We start from the raw sequence: 25,623 nt of genomic DNA on the forward strand, positions 1-25,623 counted from the left end.
ATGTTTACTAATTTGAATAAGTGACTTAGTTTTTGCTTCTCAATTAGTAAAATTTTACTAATTATAACTTTTACTAACAATTAGTAAAATTTAACTAATTCTAAAACAAAAAGTGAGTCATTAATTTAAATTAGTAAACATTTTTACTACTCTCTAAATCTGAATTAGTAAAAATGTTTACTAATTTAAATTAGTGACTCACTTTTTGCTTTAGAATTAGTTAAATTTTACTAATTGTTAGTAAAAGTTACTAATAATTAGTAAAATTTAACTAATTCTAAAGCAAAAAGTGAGTCTCTCTTAAATTTTACTAATTATTAGTAAAAGTTACTAATAATTAGTAAAATTTTACTAATTCAGAAGCAAAAAGTGAGTCACTAATTTAAATTAGTAAACATTTTTGCCACTCTCTAAATCTGAATTAGTAAAAAAAATTTTTTACTAATTTAAATTAGTGACTCACTTTTTGCTTTAGAATTAGTTAAATTTTACTAATTGTTAGTAAAAGTTACTAATAATTAGTAAAATTTAACTAATTCTAAAGCAAAAAATGAGTCTCTCTTAAATTTTACTAATTGTTAGTAAAAGTTACTAATAATTAGTAAAATTTAACTAATTCAGAAGCAAAAAGTGAGTCACTAATTTAAATTAGTAAACATTTTTACTAATTCAGATTTAGAGAGTGTATCAAAATATCTTTTTTGTATCAAAAGAATGTTATTTTAAATTACTTTTCTTAAAATTATTATTATTTATATCATTTAATGGTTTTTTTTTATTAAAAGGAAAAAATTTAAAAAATTCCTTTTTTTTTGTAAAAGAAAATGAGATAAAATCCCTTAAATTATGCTGTGAGTTATTTTAAATGAAGTTTAAAGGAAGAAAATGGATAAAATATATATATATAAAGGAGATTGAAAGTCAAGCGATTTAAAGTCGTTTAGCCGATGATTAAATACGTCAATCCACGTGGCTAATTATACAGGGTAATAGAGCATCACCAATCGATAATCGGAATCTACATTCGTCCTACAACATAGGTACAACGAGACTCGAGAGATGTAGGATATACTCCTGGTCGAACGAAAATTGGGAGATCCAAACACGTGTATCATTGTATTCGCTCTCTTGTTGCGCGCACAACCCAACAAAAGGTATTAATACCTTGTGGGTTAAATGACCTCATTTTCAGGGTGACAAATTACATTCTCATACATCTTACTCTCTCTCTCTCTCTCTCTCTCTCTCTCTCTCTCTCTCTCTCTCTCTCTCTCTCTCCTGTTACAAACAAAATTTCTAAAATAATAATTAATATTTCAAATTAAATTAAATTTTACTAATTCAATTCAATAAACTAATTAATAATAATACACCGTCCAACAAAATTCAACTTTTTTTTTCACACACGAACAATCCAAACATTTTCGGAAAATAGGGCCCAAAAAAAGAGACCCATGTTTTGCCGTTTTGCAAGATCAGGTCATTTAACGATTTTAGGGGTGAAAACAACCCTTAAATGAAAAGTAACGAGAGCATTTTTTAAAAATTAATAATTTTTATGAAACTTGGTACGCGGGGGTTTTCGGGGTCGCTGATTACGAATATGATGACAGATTTTCAAAATTCAAAATGGCGGATCTAATATGGCGGTTGACATTTCTGAAAGTTAATAATTTTTTACGAAACTTGGAATCCGGGGGTTTTCGGGGTCGCTGATTACGAATCTGATATCACATTTGCAAAATTAAAAATGGTGGATCCAATATGTCAGACAAAATTTTTTTAATATATTGGAATTCACTTGAAACTTGTTACTTGGCGGTTTTTGGGGTTACTGATTACGAATATGATGTCAGAGTTTTAAAATTCAAAATGGCGGATCCAATATGGCGGTCGAAGTTTCTAAAACGTAATTATTTTTTATGAAACTTGACATCTGGGGGTTTTGGTGGTCGCTGATTACGAATCTGATATCACATTTGCAAAATTCAAAATATCAAATGCAATAAAGTTGAAGATCACAAATCTGAAAAATATAAATTGGAGATTTTAAATTAATGTGATTAATATCTTGTTTAAATTTGCGAAGAAACATTTTAGAATTTTTTTATTTTAAGTTATTTTTAAACTGAATACTTTTCCATTTATTAACTGTTTGTTAGAATTTATAAATTTAAAAATGGATTTTTAAAATTACAATACAATATAATTATATTGTACAATTATATTAAATTATATTATTATATTATAATATATTATATAAATTAATAATATATTATTAATATAACTTTATAATGTATTATATTAATTAATAATATATTAATATATTAATAATATATTATTAATATAATTATATTGTATTGTAATTTTAAAAATCCATTTTTAAATTTATAAATTCTAAACACAGTTAAAAAAAAAATTGTCCGACATATTGGATCCGCCATTTTAAATTTTTACTTTCACTACTAAAAATTATATACAACGAAAATAAAAGCGCTGTCTGACTTAAAATTACTAACTACTAATTCAATTTTTTGTTTAAAACTGTTTTAATAAAAATTTTTTTAATTCTCAGCAAAATTAACACTACTGAAAAAAATTTACTTTCATTTTTTTTTGTAATAAAATGAAATTTCATTTTCAATGTTTCAACGAAATAGTTTACGAAATAAAAAAATTTCGATTAATATTGTTTAATGGAGAAAAGAATTTTATTTTTTACTACAAACAGAGAGAGAGAGAGAGAGAATTGGCAGAGTTCGGTTAATATTAGAAAAGTTTTTCCTCAAATTAATCTCAAATTAAATGATAGTAAAACACAATATTAAAAATTGTAATTAAGCGCGCAAAGGTAATATTCTTTTTTAATTTTATAAAAATAAAAAAAAAAATTGTGAAAGCAATAGACGTGTATTTCGGTTAAAAGCTAATGAAAACAATGTTATTGATAGGGAATTGTTTGAACAGTGAGAAAGGTAAATGTATTTGATTCAAACAATAAAATTTAATTGAACGTACTTTGTTTGATTCAATTAAATTTTTTATTATTGTCGAACAGTTTACTTTAAACAAACAAATGTGGAGAGGGGGGAAAAAATAGGAATTTATTCCCAGAGAGAAAGAAATTCTATTAAGTTTGTTTCATATAATTGATTATTAAAAATTTTAATGAATAAGTATAAGTTTTTAAAAAAAATTAGCAAATTTTAGAAATTTATTTTTTTTTTTTGTCTTTACTAGGGAATAATTAACGAATTTCATTGAAGAGAAAAAATTGTTAATTATACATAAATATATAAGAAATTACAATTTCACTTCAATTGAAATAAGACGAATTTAAATATGCACAATATAGTTTGAAAAGTATAGGTAAATGGAAAATTGAATACTCGGAGTAATTTTCCAATACGAAGTAGGTCATTATTAGAAGTGAACCGAAATCAATGAGAACTCATCCGATGAAAATCGTCTGGAAATCTAAAGACTCAAACAGATGCGAATTTGGAGCAATTCAATTCCTCGGATATATATATATATATATATATATATTTATTTCCTTTTATTTCTTTTATCTCAAGCATAATAATTAATTTCATCCACCATTTTTAATTACTAATCTTCTAAAAAAAAAGAAAAAAAATTACAAAATCTTCACTATTTTTTCTCTTTTGGAGTTTCAATCCATTAACATAAAACTAAAAAGTAGTTTTTTACAGAACTAAAAATATATTTCAAATAATTAATTATTAATTAATTTCATCCAAATTCAAAAGTACAAAATTCCAAAAAAATCTCGAAAAAATTATTTTCGGTTAAAATTTGTTGTTGAATAATAATTATAATAAACATTCACCAACTTTGAACAAAAAAAAGGTAAAAAAAAAGTAAAATAATTATTATTTAACAACAAAATTTTTTGTTGCAAAATAATTTACTTTACACTGAATAAAAATTTATTTGATTCAATTAATTTACTTGCCTATTATCAAATAATTAATTATTAATTAATTATTAACCAAATAATTAATTATTAATTAATTATTAACCAAATAATTAATTATTAATTAATTATTTACCAAATAATTTTGATTTGAGATGGTATTTTCAAATACAGAAATTATTTTTGTTCAAATACAATTTATATTTAATTCAAATAAAAATTATTTCTTTCAAGTAAATATTTATTTGATAATAGTCAAGTAGATTATTTGAATGAAATAAATTTTTTTTAAATAGTTTTTCAAAATTTAATAAAATTAATTTTATTTGTTTTTTAAAAACAACTTTTTAGTTTTTTAAAAAAAACCTTAAATTTTGTTTATTCATTTGAATATCATTTATAAAATTTCAAATTAGGTAAAAAAAAAAAAAAAAGTTTCCTTATTTTGAAAAAGAAACAATAGCACAAAAGAAGAAATAATAAATCTTCAATATAAATATTGAAGAAAATGAAAAATTCACTTTTGTCCCGAATAGAAAGTCAAGAGAATATAGGTATAAAATTTCGCGGGGTAAAAAAAATTTGATAAGAAAAGATGTATGTATGTATGTATGTATATATATATATATAGGGGCTAGAAAGTATATCATCCACGGTTAAAGGGAACATCTTTCTTCGTCCTCATCTCACAGACGGTATCTTTCATCGTTGCATCGTTTCCAACATACATACATCATACGTCACACACGTCATATTTGTTATATATATATATAGTGAAGATTTCTCCGGGCGAATATCTTCCCTATTCGCGCGCGCGGGGCATAAGTTTGCCAAGCGTCAGCGTAAATACGAGCTTTGATCTCAACGCCTTGCCAACGAGATAGAGAGAGAGAGAGAGAGAGAGAGAAGAGAGACTGAAGAGAGGATTTATTTTCCAAGAGCCAAGGAGTCACACATGTGTACTCATTTTACACCTTGCGGCGTCGCGGCGCGACACGACGTCTCGACCATTTCTACAATTTTTCCTTACACGATATAACGAGCTACGAAAGAAAAAAAAAAAAAAATTCCCCCGAAAAATGTCATCGAATAATAAGATTTTTTTCACAAAAAATAACTTGTCAAACCTTCAAATTTTTACGAATATGAATTTTTTTTTTTTTAAATAAAAATTTTTGACACTCAGATAAATTTTTCTCCTCGCCTCATTTATTTGTTGCAAATATATTTTATTTCAATTTAAAAAAAAAAATTTATTTGAACCAAAGAAATATTTGTTTATGACCAAATAAAATTTTTATTTACGCCTAGGAAAAATTTATTTATGATAAATAAAATTTTTATTTACCCCAAATAAATTATTAGGCACTGAGAGACAAAATGTTTATTTAACTCAAGTATATATATATATATTTTATTTGCTTATAATATTTATTTGATAATAGTCAAGTAAATTATTTAAATCAAAATTTTTTTTCAATAAAGAAAATTTAACTATAATTATTTTAATCTCAATTTGAAAAATTTTAAATCCCATGATTTAAATTTTAACTCCCCATTTTTTTTTTTTTTCTGTACACAAAATATTATTCTTTTGTTTTAAAGCAACTTTTTAAACTGAGTGTAATGAGCATATACAGAAAGCAAAGAAAAAAAAAATCGTGAGATCGTTAGGGGAACAATTACTTTTACCCCTGAAGCATCTGAATTCAAGTTTTCACACCATGACTTTTATATGCAAATACAGCACATATACACATTGTTACAATTTTCAACATCTTTGTCAAATAAACGTTATATGTATATATATTTATATGTATCTCTCAAATATAAAGTACAAAGAATAAAGTTAAAAGTGCGAGATAGAGATTAATTCTGAAAATCCTTTGTAGTTTTTTTTTTTTTTCTCTGTATTTATAGAAAAAATGTGTTACTATCAACGTTTCTTTGTTTTCTAAAATAACTAAGCCTATTGTCGTTTTGTTTGAAAAACAAGAAAAAAAAAAAACAATGTTGATTTTTACAAAAAAGAAAAAAAAATCTTGAAAAATATAAAAATTAAATTTTCTATTTTAAAAAAATTATTACGCAGCTTTCTAAAATGAGGTTTTAATCTCGGTAAAATGAATAACATAACATTAACATTAAACTGTAATGTAATAAACTTGGCCTTTATTATATTTAGAAGACCCATGGGGCTATATGGTTAAATGTATTCTATTTTGCATTATTATTATTATTATTATTTCATTTCACCTCCCTCCAAAAAATCATTATTATTAGGATTATTATTAAATATTCAAAAAAAAAATAGAAAATAAAAATTATCAAAATTTTTACATGCTACAATTTTTTTAGACGCTGGATTTTTTTTTCTCAAGTTAATTTATAAAAATAAATAAATATATCGATAATTATAAATTAAAAATAATAACTCTCTAAATTTAAATTAGTTAAAAATAATTAATTATTGTTAAAAAAAATTTTACTGATCAAAAATTGTAATATTTTTATGCTAATCTTTTAGTTAAAAATAACTAATTATTATAAATTCACTTTTTAAATTATGGCAAAGTTATAACTTAAATTTCTGATAAATTATTCAATTACTCAAAATTTGACTATTCTTTCAGTTAATTTTCAAATTAAAAATTATAGTTTTTACTAACAATTTGTTATCATTTTTTTTTTACTAATTACAAAAATAAAAAAATTTATATATTACACGAGAGATGATTAACAAATTTTCTTTCTCTTGAAATAGGAATTAGTGAAAAAAAAATTTTAATAAATTTTAATTGATGATTCACTTTTTTTTTTTTTTTTTTTTTTTAGTAAATTAGTAAAATTTGACTAATTACACAGAAAATTAAAAGGCATTAAAATAAGCTGCAACGCTTATTATTTTAATCCAATTTTGCATATTTTAATCCATTTTGGTATTAAAATAAGCAAAATTGGATTAAAATAATAAGCGTTGCTGCTTATTTTTATTTTCTGTGTAGTAAAATTTGACTAATAATTAGTAAAATTTAACTAATAATTAGTTATAAAAAAAAATTGAAATTATTTTTATAATTTTCCAAAGCATTATACGCGCATTATAAAAAAAATAATTAATCTCTATCTTCAACTTTTAATTATATTCTTTTATATTTTATATATTTTTTTTTCGAAAATAAAGACAAAACCTTATAATGTTCACATACACTGAAAAAAAAAATTTATTTGATTCAAATACACGACCTACTTGACTATTATTAAATAAATATTTATTTTGTATCAAATAATTTTTATTTCAATTAAATAAATTGTATTTGAACCAATCATTTCTGCATTTTGGAACAAATACCATTTAATTGACTCAAATAATAATTATTTGATACAAATAATTATTTAATTGACTCAAATAATTATTTATTTGATAATAGTCGAGTATTTGAATCAAATAAATATTTTTTTTTCAGTGTATATTTATAAATCAGTTGCGCCTATATCTATAAAGAAAAAAAAAAATATATATAAATTTACGAATGAAGAGCATTTATTTAAACTCTGTGATAAAAGAGACGTTACAAATGCTAATAATTAATTCCGGTCACAAAATTATACACACTGTGTATATATATACATACATATATATATACCAACGTTGGCACAAATTCCGCGTTCCACTAATTTCCCGCACAGCGTGTGATCTGTTTTTTGTTACAAGACATTATGGTTTCATGAAAATTTTATTTTCCTCAAATAAAAAAAAAGCACTAGATACTTTTTTTTATATAAAAAAAACGGGAACAATGCGATAAATATTTACCGCTTTTTATATTCTCTGTTAACCGCAATATTTTATAATGGAAAAAATATATTTCCTGAAAAAAATAAAAAGAATTGCATAACTGGCGTGTATATAATTATTGCAAGAAGGGTGAATCAAATATGCGATGAGAGAAGCAGCATCAGCAGCGCATTCTCTCTCTCTCTCTTTCAGCAAATCGATAATTCTCGTTATTTCGGGTGTCGCAAGTATCATGAATATCGCATTCTCAAGAAAACTCGCGCCCTATTATAGTATATGTATAAGAAAATGAGATAGCTAAAATAATAAAGAAATATGCCAGAGCGTATACTTTGACGCGTAAAAAAGCTACTTTTTTTTTTGCATTTCAGTTAAGATTTGAAAAACAAAAATATTTTTTCTTATTTTTTTACTCACCAATTGTTGTCGTTGCATATAAAGCAGAGTTGAAACTGAAACAAACAAACAAACATTTAAATTAATAATTTATCGTTCAATTCGTATTTCATATATTTTATATAAATTAATAAATTTCCATATACCCTTTGAGGGTCATTATTTGATAAAAATTGTTATAAAAATTTGCACTTTAAGGACCGTTTGTATATTTTCTGCAACAATTTTCAAAATGGAAATTTTTTTTTTTCGAAACAAAGAGAATTTACAAAAGGTAAAATAAAAGCATTGTTTGGAAAAAAAAATAACTCATTCATATAAACACAATAATAATTTTTTTTCTGGTTATATTTTCCATTGACAAAAGGAAATGACATATGTAGGTTGTGACTATACACCATTTATGTAACAATCTAGATATATAACTAATATAAGCCCATTAAATATATGAACAGGTATATATATATATATATATTATACACTGCTAGTTGCAGGTGTGCGACGTATGATACAAGTGTAGATATCATATACACGAAATATATATATATAGAATCAAGTGTCTCGTATAACTAGGATATTAGTACCACGCTTATCAAACGAGTAGACAAACGTTCTCCAGTTTCACTCGTACATGTTCAAGTTTACAATACCATAGCCCTTGATGTACTTAAAGTCTCAAGAAGCACGAATAACTTCCAAAAATCATTAATTAGAATTTTCATTTCAAAGAATTTTATTTTATACGAAAATTTGGCTGAAAAATAATTTTCGCATCAAAAAAAAAAAAACAAAAAATTACATTGAAATGAAAATTATTTTTGAGCCAAATTTTTTACTATTAATTATTATTTTTATTAAATTTTCCTTAAACCGATTTTCTATATTATAAAGAATTTTTTTCATTTTACAGAATTTTTGTTAATAAATTTTCATTAGATTAGAATTTTATTGCATAAATTTTTTTTTTTGATCGAATTTACAATTTAAAGAAATTTTTTAAACCGAACTTTTATTTTGTTCGAAAATTCGAATAAATAATTGGCAAAAAAAAAATTGAACGCATATTTAAAATTTAATTATTACTTTCGTTAATAATTTCTGATTGATTATATAATTTTAAAATTAGTAGCCAATTTTTGCCAGATATTTAATCGACCAAATAAAAAATTCTGTAAAATAAAAATTCGGTTAAAAGTAAATTTTAGAAAATTAAATTCTGTTAAATAAAAATTCGAACAAATAAAAATTCAGCTAAAAGTAAAATTTTAGGTGATAAAATTCTGTTAAAGAAAAATCCGAACAAATAAAAATTCGGTTAAAAGTAAATTTTAGAAAATTAAATTCTGTTAAATAAAAATTCGGTTAAAAGTAAATTTTAGAAAATTAAATTCTGTTAAATAAAAATTCAGCTAAAAGTAAATTTTTAGGTGATAAAATTCTGTTAATCAAAAATCCGAACAAATAAAAATTTGGTTAAAAGTAAATTTTAGAAAATTAAATTCTGTTAAATAAAAATCCGAACAAATAAAAATTCGGTTAAAAGTAAATTTTAGAAAATTAAATTCTGTTAAATAAAAATTCAGCTAAAAGTAAATTTTTAGGTGATACAATTCTGTTAAAGAAAAATCCGAACAAATAAAAATTCGGTTAAAAGGTAAATTTTAACTAATTAAATTCTGTTATAAATAAAAATTCAAACAAATAAAATTTCAACTAAAAATAAATTCTAAGTGAAAAATTCAGTTACATGAAAATCCGAACAAAAATAAAAATTCGGTTAAAAGTAAATTTTTGATAATAAAATTTCAGTTAAAAGAAAATTGTAAAAAATATATATATAAAAATTCTATAAAATTGAAAATTCTCATTTTTAGACCTAATTCTTGCGTTTCAAATAATACAACAACAAAAAAAAAAAGAAATATGTATATTTATATAAAGCGCCAATCAATGTCTCTGCTTTATCGAAATTGAAAGAGAATTTTGCTGAAAAGTTTTTGATATCCTACGAAATTCCTATTAACATACTAATCGATTATTTAAATATGCGTTTGAAGCTTGCATAAGATAACATTTGCGTCGCAACTAATTTCGCGGCGAATTATTAAGCAAAGCGGAAGTGAATACCGGAGGTTTTAGGCAGCCACGTGGAAAAGAGCAAAGTTCTCAAGTTGCTGATTAAAGTTTTGCAAGGCTTGTCAGCAAGAAATATATATATATATATATATGTATATAGTTGAATAGTTTAAGTGAATTTTCTCCCAACATATATCACACACGATAACAAAACAATATCGACTGACAAAAAAAAAATCAATCATAGATTTTTAATTTAACGAAAATTATTTTTGACCTCTCCTAAATCTGAATTAGTTAAAAATAATTTTTATTAAAAAAAATTGAGACGCATGATTATGTTTTAAAAATCATTAGTAAGAATTTTAATTTTATCGAATTTCATTTGTCATAATTAGTTTTGAGCCGAATTTTTATTTGTTTAAATTAGTAATTTGCATCATTTTCATCAAATCGATTTACTATATTACAGAATTTTCATCAAACCAATTTTCTATATTACAGAATTTTTATAAATAACCGTAAATTCACTTCATAGAAGTTTTATTTGTTCGAATTTTTATTTGTCAGAATTTTTATTCTTTAAAATGCCTATTATGTTAAATGAAAATTCGAGAAAATAAAAATTCTGACAAATAAAAATTCGTAGAAATAAAAATTCTATGAAGTGAATTTACGGTTATTTATAAAAATTCTGTAATATAGAAAATCGGTTTGATGAAAATGATGCAAATTACTAATTTAAACAAATAAAAATTCGGTTCAAAACTAATTATGACAAATGAAATTCGATAAAATGAAAATTCTGACTAATAATTTTTTTAGAACATAATCATGCGTCCCAAAAGAAATTCGTGTCGGTGAAAAAATTACTAAAAAAAAAAATGCCAAAAATAAAAATTAACAATTATTTGATCTAAATAACGAGTGGATAAAAAGAAAATTTTTTAAAATAGCTGATTTTCGAGTTCAAATTTAGCGTGAAGGGCAAAAAATACCTTTTTACTAATTCAAACCGCATTTTCGTGACTGATCGAAGAGATTATTTTCACGCGATTCTCTCGTACAATCAAAAAAAAAAAAAAAAAAAAAAAAAAAAAAAAAAAAAAAAAAAAAAAAAAAAAAAAAAAAAAAAAAAAAAAAAAAAAAAAAAAAACGACGGAAATTGTCAATTTTTTAAAAATCCTAAAAAAAGACTTTTTTTTAATCTTCATAATTTTTATCTCTAATTGACTAACGAAAAAAAACTGAATTAGAAACAAATATAATTTTGTTTAATTTATATTATTTAATTTCCATTGTGTAAAAAAATAACTTAATAAAATTAACAATTTTTCCTATATACGTGAGGGTTAAATCTTTCCAGTGTCACTTTTTTTTTTACTCTTCTTGCTTTCTTTCTCTTTTTTTTTCCCCTCTTTTTAACAGCATAAACATACTTCTTTTTTAGTGAATAAATTTTCCTACAAGTACATCGTTAAACTCAACGATGAGCGAAAAGAATTTCGAATTCCATACTATAAAAGTCGTGTAAGCAATTTAGATATTCCTTAAAGGATATTATAAATCATTATGCCACTGACACAATTTCTTTAATAACCGACAACTATTTTACCTACATTAAAAAAAAACCCCTTTGTCATATTGCAAATTTTTGAATTTATTCCATAACTTTATAGGAAAAAATTTGAAGACATCGTTTCTTCAGAGAAAAAAATTTAGAATAAATAACGAAACAATGGACTTTTAAAAAAAAAATTTCCTTCAAACTAATTTTCTCATCAGAGAAACTGACAGTAAATAAAATTATAAAAATAAAAGAAAATTTTTTTTTTCATTAATTTTTGTTTATCAGTTTTAAATTAATTTTTAAAAAAATAATTAAATTTCGAAATGTTGGAGGAATTTTTATTTAAAAAAAAAATTCAATTCGAAATATAATCGAATTTTTTGAGAATAAAAAAAAATTTTCATTTTTTTTTTTTGGTTTCAGGGTGAGGGGGCATGTTGGTCTGGCGGCGGTTGCTGATCGCAGCCGCGATTGCGGCCTCTGTAGGGGCCTCGGCTTCGTCCGCTAGTTTCCCCGAAATTTCCGGGTATTCTGGCTTTTCCGGTTATCCCGGATTCTCTGTATTTGTACGTTCCGCGACCTCTTCTGTTGGTCCTTTCACCACAACGGCGCCTTCCTCCGGCTGCAGATTATCAGAGTTTCTCTGCAACACTGGTCACTGCATTTCACAGGACAAATATTGTGACGGTGAGGATGATTGCGGCGATAACTCTGATGAACCAAGATACTGCACCCGTAAGTATTTTTACCCAAAAAAGAAAAAAAACTCTAATAATTTTTTATAATATAAAAATAATTTTCCTTTTTTCAAAACAGGAAATAATTTTTGTTTTTTTAATTAGAAACAATATTTTATAATTTGTATTTTAAAAGAGGAAATTTTTTTTTTTTTAATTAAAAAAAATATTTTCAAAATATATTTTTTTTTAGCACAGCTACTTGTGTGTTTGCAAAGTATATCAACTCTCTAATAAAAATCTGTCAACATAGATAGATTTTGTTACTTTTGAGAAAAGTTTTAGTAATATTCACATAGTCGTAAGTTTTCTTACATGGCAGTAGTAAAACCAACTCCTAAAACTTGTCCGCGGTAAACTTGAAACACAATTCAGATAAAATGTACGAATCTTGTATTTTTCTACACATATACAACCGAAGAAGAGCTCTAAACGTTTCGTTCGATTTTTATATTTGATTTTTGAATATTATTTATTACAAAAGTTTTTTTTTACATTATATTTGAATATCACCCCGAAAAAAAAACCAATAACTACTAAATATGGAGAAAAAAAATTTTTCTTTGTGAAAAATTTGCTATAAAATTGATAAGATCAGAAAAAACGTAAACAAATTATTAAAATGAACTCTGCATGCTTTTTATTAGTCACGCACGCCTTTATAAAACACGACATTTATTTTTTTGAAAGAATTTTTTAAAGCGATAGAGTTCTAATTATAAAAGAAATATGAAAATAATGTCATAATTATTGTGTATAGGAAAAAAAGTATATTATAAAACCCTCAATTTAATGGAGTAATATAAAATAATTTTTTGTACAAAAAAAACCGCTTTTACTAATAAACAATAAATAAAAAAAAAATTCAAATTAAAAAATTTTGTTCACTAATAAATATTCTTTGAAATTATATTGAATGAATATAGAAATAATGAAGAAAGAAACAGTTTTAGAATATATATATATATAAAAAGTTGAAAATAATGATCTACCGAAATGAAAATTGCTTTAGTTTTATTTTTTTGTAATTTAATTACTTTCCCGTTTCATTTAATTACTACTCATTCCAGCTTGCAATCGAACTTTATACGGCGACGTGGGTCGAACCTATGAAGTGGAAGTTCGACGACCGAGGGAGGATCGACTGCCATTTTTATGCCACCTCAACTTCACTGCCGCCGGGGCCGATCACGGAGACCTAGTTCAGGTACTTTTTCGTAAAATGCTATTCAATTGTCGTAAGAAGAAAAAAAAAAAAAAAAATTAATACAATTTTCAACCACTTTCCCCCCAATCGACAAATTTTTTTTTTAATTGAAATATAATTTTCCGAATAATATTTCACATTAATTAACCGCGACTTTTTCGATTAGTTCTCAATTATTAAAATAGTGCAAAATTAATAAAAAGAAAAAAAACATTATCAGAATCGTGTATTTAAAATAAGATCAAGTTAAAAATAAGTCGACCAAAAAAAAATCAAACAATAAAAACTGAAATAAAACCAACTAACTTTAAATTGATTAAAAAAAAATTTATTATTGTTATAGAGAGAATGGTTGATATTGTAAAACTTTACTCATGTACTGAGATTTGTTGGATGAACACAGAAATCATAACGCTAAAGATTGAAATAAAATATACGTATATGTCTGACTACAATTGTTTACTTCTGTACACTTGATCGTTAATTTTAGTTTGCTTTTCCTGACTCTTTGTATGCTTTACGTTCATAAACTATAAACTCCCCTCTTCGTATATATATATATATATATAGACCCAACCTAATTTAATTTCAAATTTAATTTTCAACATTAAAGTTACCCATTATAACAATTATAATGTTACATAATGCAAATAATATACCAAGAAATAATAATTAGATATTTATCAAAATGGAATATTACTAACAATTGAATTAATTAAAAACAATAGAAAAATTAATTTTGAAATTATTCAAATTAAATATTAATTCATTTGTGGTTTAAAAATAAAAAAAAAGAAAAATTAATTTCAAATATTATTTTTAAACATATAAATAAATATCGAAATTCAATTTTAATTAAGAGGAAATTTTTTAATGGAATCTTAACTTTAATCATTGAAATTCAATTTTTATTATATTCTTTTTTTTTGAAACAAAAAATAAATACGAATATTCTATTTGACTAAAAATTATTTTTGTAAAAATAATTTATTTGATTAAAATAATTACCTAGTTGACTATCACCGAAAAAAAAAAATAATTATTATTTAAGTCAATTAAATGAAATTTGTTTTTATACAAAAATTTATTCACAGACAATTTATTTGAAAAAAAAAAAATTTTTTTTTATGCAAAAATTTCAATGAATTTAAAAGAGAATTTTCAATGTTATTTTTTTTAAATAATCAAGCTCAGAATTTAAAACAAAAAAGAAGGGAAAATATTGTATGGTTGAAATTCTATAGACATTGGCTAAAATGTCTTGTGTAAACCTAAAAAGAAACTTTCTTCTTTTGAAGCTATATATATATATATATATGAAGACTTAGGTGCTTATCCCAGTTGCACAAGTCGAATAAAACGTCTTGAAATATAAAAAGAAGCACTCAAACCCGTTTAGAAATGTCTTGAAAAAAAAAAAAAAATTTTCTTTCGAAAAATTTAGTAAAATTTCCTCTATTTATTTTATTTAATAAATATATTGATTGAATTAAATATTTTTATTAAATATCATCAATTTTTGTAATTGCAATTTTTTTTCGATCAAAAAATTCGATAAATAAAATTTTATAAACTGTAAAAATAAATTTGATAAATTTTTCTAAATAAATTTTTTATATGTAATTTTATAATTTTTTTTTATTTAGAATTTAATTTCTGAAAACGTGTGATAAAAAAATGTTTTTTTTTCTATTTCAGTTAACTTTTGACACTTTTACGGTAGGACGTTTTCAATCTTTTACCTCAGAAGGATGTCCTGACGGGTATATGAGTATAAGGGAAGAAGGACGTCCAGCAACTGATGGACAGTGGTGTGGTAGTGCATGGGGTTACACTGTATATTACAGTGAGACTCATTCCATAAATTTAACTCTTTTCTTATCACGTCTTTCCGAACAGGTACGTTTTTACGAAAAGAGAGAAAAAAAAAATTATACCTTCAGAAATTTTCTAAAATTACTATTTTTTTTTCCTTATTTAAAAACACATCTTCAACATATATAGTTAATTAAGGCGAAACATTTTTCTGATGTAAAAAAAAAGGAAAGTCTTTCGTGAAATAATAATTTCAACTGATAATGAAGATAAATAAGATGGATTAAAATGTTATTAAAACTTGTACAACATGAGTTGTAGGGGGGGGAGGGGGAAGGGGGGTAGAAGCTCAAATTAAGGTTCCTGCAAGGATCTACTTACATAGATTTTTCTTTTCTTTTTTTTTCGTTTCTTACCGAGAAACGAGAGGAGAAACTTTTTCAACGCGAAACAGTAAGGGTGAACTATACTTTTATGTTCGTGTGCAAGTGTGGTTTTTTTCACGCGCAAACCTTTACTTTATTTCGTGAAACTTTTGCGACCTTTATTTTCAAGCCATCACAAGAGAATATCCGTTTTCTACAGGGCACAGACTACAACTTTGACTTCAAACTATCGTATAAGTTCTTGAAGCGTAGCGAAGCTCACCTGAGATATGGGAACAGTACCATGGCCACGTGGCGTGGTGAATTAGTGAATGGCACTTACTGTGATCGAGTTTTAACCAGGTAGGATATCAAAATTATTTCTATTAACATATATATATAATTTCACTCAATTTACTTTTTAATATTTCAATCTCCTTCGTCTCTAATTTGCATAATTGAAAAAAAATTATAATTTACAAAAAGAAAATAGGTAAAAATTAATATTTATTAATAATTAATTAAATAATTATTAAATAATAATAAAATAATTAATTAATTAAAAAATTATTAAATAATAATTAATTACAGAAGAAAAAATACAATTTATCCGAATAAAATAAAAAATTTTACTATTGGTACTAAATTACCAAAATTTAGAAGTTTCCTCAAAACAATGTTTTACTACTGATAGCAAAATTAGAAGAATTTTTCAACTCTGACTGTAACCCACTTTTACTACTACTACTAATGCATAAATTATGCAAATCTAAAACACTTTTACGTCCAACTGAAAATGACTTTCCCTACTGATACATAAATTTAAAAAAAAGTTCTCCGTTTTCTATATACGAATGACATTAATTTTCTAAAATGCAAAATTGAAATCGAAATTGCAAAATAATTTCATTAAACTATATTTTTTTAATTAAATAATAATAAATAAAAAGACAAAAAAATAAATTAATCAAAATTTAACCAAATATGAAAGTATATTATTTATTTAAATAGGTAAATAAATTTAAATTTATTTAAATAGGTAAATAAATTTAAATTTATTTAAATAGGTAACTAAATTTAAATTTATTTAAATAAATAATGTGATAATAAATAATATAGAATAATTAATTTTCCATGACTTCAAAAATTAATTAAAAAAATTTAATCAACAATTTTTAAAAATTTTAACTTTAAGAATTTAACTTTTTTCTTTTTTTACAAATTTTTTTTTTTCATCGGAATCATTCTACTTTGATTGTTCATTTTTTTTTTTTTATCATTTAATTGAAAGGACATTGGAAACTGTAATAATACTTTTAACCAATTATTTTCCTATTCAGATTCCTTTTAACGAATTTCTGCATCAAAGTTATATATATATATATTTCGATTCATTTTTTATAGTCATATAAAAATCTAATCTCTCAGTACAATGAAACAAAGTAGAGAAATTATTATTCAATAACAGAAAAAAAAGTAACCGAGTTATAATTGAAAAAAAATTCCCCATATATATACGAAAATTTGAATTCTTTGAAAAAACTCAAAATGTTTAATTTGTAAATTAACTTTCCAAAACTATATCAAAATTCATCTACATTTTTATTTATTTTTTTTTTGAATAATTTGTTTCCATCATAATTATATTTAGACTGTCAAAACTTTATTTCTATTTTCTGACACGGGGTATGATTAATGGCTTTCATTGAAAATTGTTTCGAGGAAAACAGAAAAAAAAAAACTTTCAATTTTTTTTTATTCGTCTCAGAGAAAATTGAGACGTGTCTGTAATTTATCTGGGGGGTTTTCCCCCCCCCCCCCTTTATCAAAGCAGTATTATTTGTCCTTCTTTTGTTCTCTATTTTCCTTCTCATCTTTTCATTGAAAGTTTATTGAAATCTATTCATAAATTAAATGACAAATTGAATTTATTTCAATTTGAATATATAAAGAAAGTAGAGAAATGATTAAGAAATTTTTTTTTTCCTTTGTTCATTAGTTGCAATCGAATTATTGTCAAATATATATATATATATATATAGTTACATATTACAGAGTGTAACTTTGGAAACTTACGAAAGTGCTTTCTCGTCAACTTTTAGGTGCGACACGCGAGCTTGTCGGCTCCAATCGCCAAACTATCCCGGTGTTTATCCGAGAAACGTGACCTGCTACTATCGCGTCGAGCAAAAACGTGCCCCACCGGGACACCGAGCACTTCTCGCTGTTAGTCAGCGTAACAGTCACAAGATACACATCAAGGACCAGATCGTCAAATACGACAGAAGTCAACGAATATTAAAGTTAGTACAGAGAAAACTAACACCAATTCAGAAAGGCAACATTTCATCCCAAGAAACTAACTCCGAAGAACAAAATCAAACATATCCTATATATGTCATTCCTATATTTGCTTTAAACTCTGCAGATAAAAAAAAAATCCAGGTCAAGTGACCCTAATATGAATCTAATATTTTTTTTTTTATTTCACTTTTTTTTACTCTCTCTCTCTCTACACGTCAAGAAAAACTGGGCTAAACTGTTTCCGATGCACTAACGCGTCTAGATAATATTTCGCCTGGCAAAAATAATTATAATTTATCTGCTCAAAATATATTTTCGCAGTAAAAAGTATATAATTTTTTCTATATTTTGAATTGACTAATAATAATTGATGAATAATTTTTTAAATAGTTGACAATTTTTTTTTGCCGTAAATTTTTAAATTTTGTATTTTAATCATTTAATTAAAAATTATTTTCCACGTAAAATTTACTTACATTTGGAAAAAAATATCCAAGACGATGATAAATCTCAAAACAAGTAGAAGACATCGTTTCCATTGATGTGATAACATTAAAACGATGACGATTATTGGATGTGTTTTCCTTCTGTAAATAGAATATAAAAATTATTATACAATAGTACTAATAACAAATAATAATTTTTAATTAAATTAATTTCTGCCAAAAAAAAATTATACAATATTTTCAAATTACTCAGATTTGGAAGAAAATATCCAAGGCGGTTGATAAATCTCAAAACATCCGGTAGAAGACATCTTTCCTATTGATGTGATCACATTAAAACAATGACGATTATTTTCCTTCTGTGTGCATACAGAATATAAAAATTATTATCGAATATATTAATACAAATAATAATTTTAAATTAAATTAATTTCTGTCGTACAAAAGTAAAAAAAAAAGCAACAATCCTTTTTTTTACTTTGGACGTCAGATTTTAAATTTAATTAAATAAATAAATTTTAAATTAACGAAATTCAAAAATTAGAAATTAGAAAAAAAATCAAATTTCTGAAAAAATAAATGATTAATAAAATAGAAAATATAAACATTGCTCACCACGATGATTCAGCTGGAAAAATAATTATTGTACAAGTAAAAAACAATATTAAATATACAATTAAATCAGAAATTCGCGGCACACACACACAGTAAAAAAAAGTTTCCGATTTCCCTACCTATACCTGTATTTAAAACGGCAAAAAAAAGAATTCATACAAAAAACCCTATTCCCTTCTACCTATAGCTATATTTAAAAGAAAATTCGACTTATTTTTATTTACACTCAACATTCCACGAGAAAAAATAAAAAAGACTCACCGATCGGCGAATCCCACGTTGGAGAGCAATGGTTTATCAATTACCCCTTTTTTCCTCTTCAGGTCACTCACGAAGATCCCTGTATTATTTGCACTTCTGCACAGGTCGTAAGTTATGCAGGGACCACTTTTCTTCATCCACATTCTTTCCTGTCCTTCAGATTTTTCTTTGTGAAATGAACTGAAAAAATTAGAAAACAATTATTAAAATTAAATTGTCTCCGACAATTTAATATTTTCTATAAAATAGCAAATATATTCTAAAAAAAAAAAAAACGTTCATCAGTAGAGGAATTATTTTTTTTTTAAATCAATTTTTTTAAATATAAAATTAATGATAATTGAGAATGCCACTTACTCATGCGAATTTTCTTATTGTGATTGACAAAAATACGATGACTGCATTCAAATTTTTCCTCCCTTCTGCACTCCGACAATTGTCTGAAAGATTTTAGAAAATTCTATTATAAAAAAAATTAATTAATTAAATTCTATTATAATTATTAATAAAAAATTTCTATTTTCTCTAGTAACTTTTGATATTTTCAAACAAGATTACAAAAAATATTTTAAAAAATTAGTTAACTTTTACTTTCTTTTAATTAATTATAAATAAATTTTTGTAAATCTCTTGATTTCAATATAATAAAAAAAAATTCGTGGGAAAAAATTTAATCAACATTACATTGAACTGCGACTCAGCAATGCCAGATCTCCTCCAGGAGCTGCTCCGCAACAAACACCTTTTCCCTCCAAAGAACCGTACACCTGGAAATTGAAAAAACAAAATTAAAAATATTTTCCATAATACAATTTTTTTTGAATAAAATTAAATTTTTTGGAATATCACTTCCAAAGTTTAAAAAACAAATTAAAGTGTTCTTTTTTCATTTCTAATTTATTTTTTTTAAATTGGTTAATATAGGGCAATACCAAAATTTCAAGCAAATTTTAATTTTTGACTGTAAAATTTCAGTAAATTGATATCTCTTCCAAAAACAATATTTTATTAAAACAATAATTTCCAAAATAGATACATTTTATATTTTTAATACTAAATTAGAGAGAGAAAATTTGAGACCGAGATAGATAATTAAACTAATTTATCTCGTTGGATTTGTAGAGTATGGGATCAGTGCAACGTCGTTCAAGATTATCTGACCGTTTACGATGGTGGGTCGACTTCTGACAGAGTTCTTGTGAGATTGTGCGGCGGAGATGCAGTGCCGGATATTGTCAGTAGTCACGACACGATGCTCCTCGAATTTCACACATCGCCATACGACAATCCATTTCATCCTGTACCCTTATCGTTCCTGCCTGGCTTTGAGCTTGAGGTTCAGGTAAGGAAAAACTTTCAACTTCATCCCCCAAGGGTTCTAACTCAGTTAGACCAGTTATGTTACTTGTTTGTTTACCAAATCCAATTTGCTCAGACTTCTCTTTCTCCTCTCTTCTCTCTCTCCCTCTTTCTCTCTCTCTCTCTATATATATATGAAGTGAAAGAAGCGAAAACCAACTGAAGGGTGCATTTCCTGAACATTTCTCCCACACTATGGAAATACAAAATATGAATTTTCTCAACTGTCTCTTCTGTGTTTGCGGGAAAAATATTTCATAATATATTTTCAAAAAAAAAAAAAAAAAAATGAATAAAAAAAACTCAGGAAATGACTTTTCTGGAATAAAAAAATTTATTCTTGAAATAATTAAAATTTCCAGGTACTTTTTGTTGACGAGAAATCGCAGAGTTTTGTAAAAGAAAGTGAAAATTGTAACTTTTTGATATCAAGTTTCGAAAGTCCCTCGGGTCTTTTGGAAAATCCAAAGCACTCTTTACCTCCAAATACAACTTGCCGTTATCACTTTCAAGGAAAGCCGAACGAAATTGTTTGGATATCATTTATTAAATATTATTCAGCAACAATAGATCCATCATCAAATATTGATACTATTGACAGTCCAACGGAATGTAATGCCAAATTATTAATTTGGAATGGTGATCATTCGTCGGAAAAGCCAACAAATGGAAAGGTAAATTAAATTTTTAATTTTAAAAAAAAAATGTACAAATAAAAAATTTCCATTTTTTTTTTTTCACAGAATGTCACATTAATGGGGGAATTTTGCAAATATGACATCCCTCGACTTTGTGATCATAGTCTTTTACGTAATAGCAGTCGTCATACACGTCCTTGTAGTCTTGCCGAGAGTTATGTATCAACTGGAAGAGATTTAACATTAGAGCATATTTTACGTCAAGGAAGTGCCCTTTATCCTGTGAGCTTCGTCCTTCGATATGAATTTGTCCATGAATCAATGTCTTGCAATCATATATTTACATCATCATCGTTTACATCATTATCCCCATCATTGCAATCACAATCACAATCATCATCATCATCATCATCATCATTGAAATCGGGAAAATTTTATTCACCAAAAAGTGTTTTCTTCTATGGCCGTGGTGGTGCACAAAATCTCAGTTGTATTTATCGATTTCAAGCTGAACCTGAACAGAGAATAGAACTTTCAATTTTGCGAGCATCTTTTGGTGACAAACAATGTAAATCCTACGTTGATCCTTTAGTCGATCGTTGGGCATGCTATCGTGATAAATCAAAGTCCAGGAAGAATGGAATCGCTGAACTCCAGGTTTGTTTTTTTTTGAATAATTAATTAAGTTTGTAACTTTATAATACCCTAGACAGTCTTTTAATTATTGTTATTAAGAACTGAGAAAGTTTAATGATCTCTTGTAAATAAATGAAATTAAAAATGACTTTTTTTTCAAAAAAACAGATATCAGAGCATCCTTGGCAAGGAGTGGAATTGGGTAGAGATTGCCTTTGTTCGAATATAAGCGAAAAAGTCGTTTTAAGAACTCTAACTTCTAATGTCGTGGAACTTAAATTCACAGTAATTCGTATGAACGTCACACAAGATTATAGAGATTTCTTTTTCGAGGGTGAATTTCGTTTTGTCGCTGGTGCTGAAGCTGGTGATCAAACTTGTGCCACTAGATTGGAAGATCGAAGACTACGGGGCTCCAGTGGTGAAATATCTCTAAGGAGTCCTTTCCCACCTATTATTCCTGGTAAATTTGTTTCATTAAAATTAATTTTCAAAAATTTTATCTAAAATATAACATATTTTTTAAATCGAGAAAAATAATAGTTTAAAATTTAACCAAATTCTTGGTCTATCCTTCTGTCCTAACTTAAAGTTGGCCTTTTCTGATTTCACGTGTTTTTTTTTTTTTAATAGTAATCTTATGACGTGTCAAATTTTAACAATTCTTTTTCTCATTTTTGCTAAAGTTGTATAATTGTGTTTCCAAATTTCGGAATAAGTTGCTTTAAAATTCCAAATTCGAAAATTCAATTCACGAAGCTGAAGTACACAACGTTTACCAACGAAATTTTTTTAAAAGTTGTATATTAATTCAAAAATTGTACGAAAAATTTATGATGAGAAAAAAGATGTGCCAGAAAATTTCGTACAAGATAGTAATTTGAAAAAAATTTATTTTTAAAAATTAATTTTGAAGGTACCAGGGGCCAACGAATATCTAATAAATATTAATTATAAAAACACAGGCCTCGAATCAACTTAAAGACACAAAAAAGTCGATTTAGTCGATTTATATTCCAAAAAAAAAGTGAATTTGTTTTTTATTTTAACAAAAATATTTTACTGATTTTATAAATAAAAATTTTTTTTTTTAATAATAATCCTTTTCGAAGGGTTAAAGTTGAAATTTTTAGAAATAATTAAATTTCAAGAGATATTGTTAATTTTCAAACAATTATTAAATTTTACAGAACTAAAAATAATTTATCAAACAATTTTTGGAAAACATTTTTTAAATTTAATTAAATTTTCAAAGATTTAAAATTGAGATTTTTTTAATTAATTGAAACTTTAAGTGTTTTGTAATTAAAATTTTAGATAATTTCACTAAAAATTTATTAGAAAATGAGGACAAAATACAATAATTTGAAAGTCATTTTTAATTGAAAAATGGTTTCAGATAGTTGAATTTTCAAAGAATATTATTAAAATAGTTAAAAATAATTAAATTTCCTTAGTTATAATTGAAATTATTAAATTTCAAAAAAAAAAATTTTCGATGGAAAATTTTAGAAATAATTAATTTTTAGATGCTTTTAAATTCAAATTATTGAAAATTCAATTAATTTTGAATTCAAATTTTTGAAAAAATAATGAAATTTTATTTGATTTTAAATTTGGAAATTAATTGAATTTCAGTTCATTTTGAATTGAAAATTTTGAGAAAAAATTGAATTTTAATTGAAATTTTGGATAATAATTTAATTTAAGTTCATTTTTGATTGAAAATTTGGATAATTAATTTTGAATAGAAATTTTAGAAAATAATTGAATTTTATTTCATTTTTAAATTGAAAACTTGGTAAATAATTAAATTTTAAATTGAAAATTTTGGATAATTATTGGATTTTTAATTGATTTTGAATTAAAATTTCGGATAATAATTGAATTTTAGTTTATTTTGAATTGAAATTTTTAAAAAATAATTCAATTTTATTGTGATTTTTTTTTTAAATTATAAACAATTGTTAAATTTCATAAAAATTTTAATTGAAAAATAATTTTGATATAATTGAATTTGTGATGTATTTCATTAAAATTATTTATTTATTTATTTATTTATTGAATGTATTATTAAAAATAATTAATTTAGTGAAGAATCATTTTAGTTCAAAATTTGTTAAATAATTGAATTGAAGAAGATCTGAAGAAGATCTACATTTTATACTATAGAAAAATGTATTTTATTTACATTTTTTTTTCAAATGTAAAAAAAAAATGTCGCATTTTATTAAAAGAAGTCGATAAAAGTCGTATTTTTGAAAAAAGTCGGAAAAAGTCGTATAATCCGAGGCCTGTAAACTTATAATTTTCATTATTATCATTTAATATGTAATAATATTCTAATAAATTAAATTATTATTGATAATATTAATCTTTAATTTCTTTATAACAAACAATTAAATACTCAATTTGGCGCGCGTTTAATTTTGCTAGTTATGTATAATTAATTAGAATTATTATTTTTAACAGGAGTGACTGCAATTGAGGAAATGTCAACAAATACAGAAGATTTAACAGCAACACAATGTGTTCACGAACCATGGCTAATTGAGCCAAAGGATATACGAATGAATTTCGTCTATTTGAGAACAAGTGGATTCAGTATTAATCCAAGCAATATTGAGGAATGTAAAACACAAAATCGAATTATTGTTTATTCAGCGGCTAATACAAAAGAACGTAGTGTCATTTGTCCTGAAAGTAGTTCGAATTCAGGTAAAAATGTCGATTTTTTCTCAGGTGGTTGGAATTATAGTTTAGTTAATGGGACAATGTCAACATCGGCAATGCTACAGCACTCAAGAAGTTTTGTCGTTGAATTTCTCCAGAGGGAAGCTGGATTTTATGCTGTTACATGGATGGCTATTTCGAAACAATCACCAATTTCTCATCTTGAATCAAATGCATTTGCTTTTGTTCCATCTAACGAGTGTCCTTACAGGTGAATTTAATATTTAATAAAAAAAAATAAATTTAGATTTGTAAAAAAAATCGCATTAGTCTGCAAATAAGAAGCGTAAAAGTGTATCGAGTTAGGTAGTGAGCGGGGAAAATCGATTTCAAGTTCTTTTTGAGAAGGCAATAGACTAAACTTTTTCAGCCAATACTCAAAGGTGTGTGCATTGACCCCATCTCGTTTCTCTCGCGTATAGAGAGACCCCCTCGAGAAACTGACCGAATTTAGAAGACAAAAGACGTTCGATAGCTTTTCAGTTTGTACGAAATCTTTTTTTTTTTCGCATTCTTTTAAATCCAGAAACTCCGTTTTCTTTCCCCTCTTTTATTGAGAAAAAAAAAATAATTTCATTTTACGGAAATCTAAATTTCTTTCTATTGCTTTATATATATATGATAATAGAAAAGATAATTTTATAGAATATAGAATTTTATATTATTTTATCTTAAATATTTAAAAACTCATATATTGAGGCTTAAAAATTTATTTCTACGCCATTA

At 24.7% G+C, this 25,623-nt stretch overlaps 1 protein-coding gene across 1 annotated transcript in view; it reads left to right on the forward strand.

The window, feature by feature from the left end:
* Window positions 1-25,623, forward strand: part of LOC127276636 (uncharacterized) — a 42,999-nt gene that overhangs the window by 13,650 nt on the left and 3,726 nt on the right. Inside the window, exons 2-11 of the mRNA XM_051297216.1 lie at window positions 12,205-12,516; window positions 13,589-13,725; window positions 15,424-15,624; window positions 16,126-16,268; window positions 18,008-18,208; window positions 20,654-20,873; window positions 21,253-21,564; window positions 21,634-22,185; window positions 22,333-22,627; window positions 24,637-25,108. Of these exons, the coding sequence (XP_051153173.1) occupies window positions 12,216-12,516; window positions 13,589-13,725; window positions 15,424-15,624; window positions 16,126-16,268; window positions 18,008-18,208; window positions 20,654-20,873; window positions 21,253-21,564; window positions 21,634-22,185; window positions 22,333-22,627; window positions 24,637-25,108 (2,834 nt within the window). The 5' untranslated portion in view covers window positions 12,205-12,215. The remainder of the gene's footprint in view (window positions 1-12,204; window positions 12,517-13,588; window positions 13,726-15,423; window positions 15,625-16,125; window positions 16,269-18,007; window positions 18,209-20,653; window positions 20,874-21,252; window positions 21,565-21,633; window positions 22,186-22,332; window positions 22,628-24,636; window positions 25,109-25,623) is intronic.

Source organism: Leptopilina boulardi, unplaced genomic scaffold, assembly GCF_019393585.1.
Source record: "Leptopilina boulardi isolate dan_hultmark-lab unplaced genomic scaffold, ZJU_Lbou_2.1 LbouV2_150, whole genome shotgun sequence".
Lineage (NCBI taxonomy): Eukaryota > Metazoa > Arthropoda > Insecta > Hymenoptera > Figitidae > Leptopilina > Leptopilina boulardi.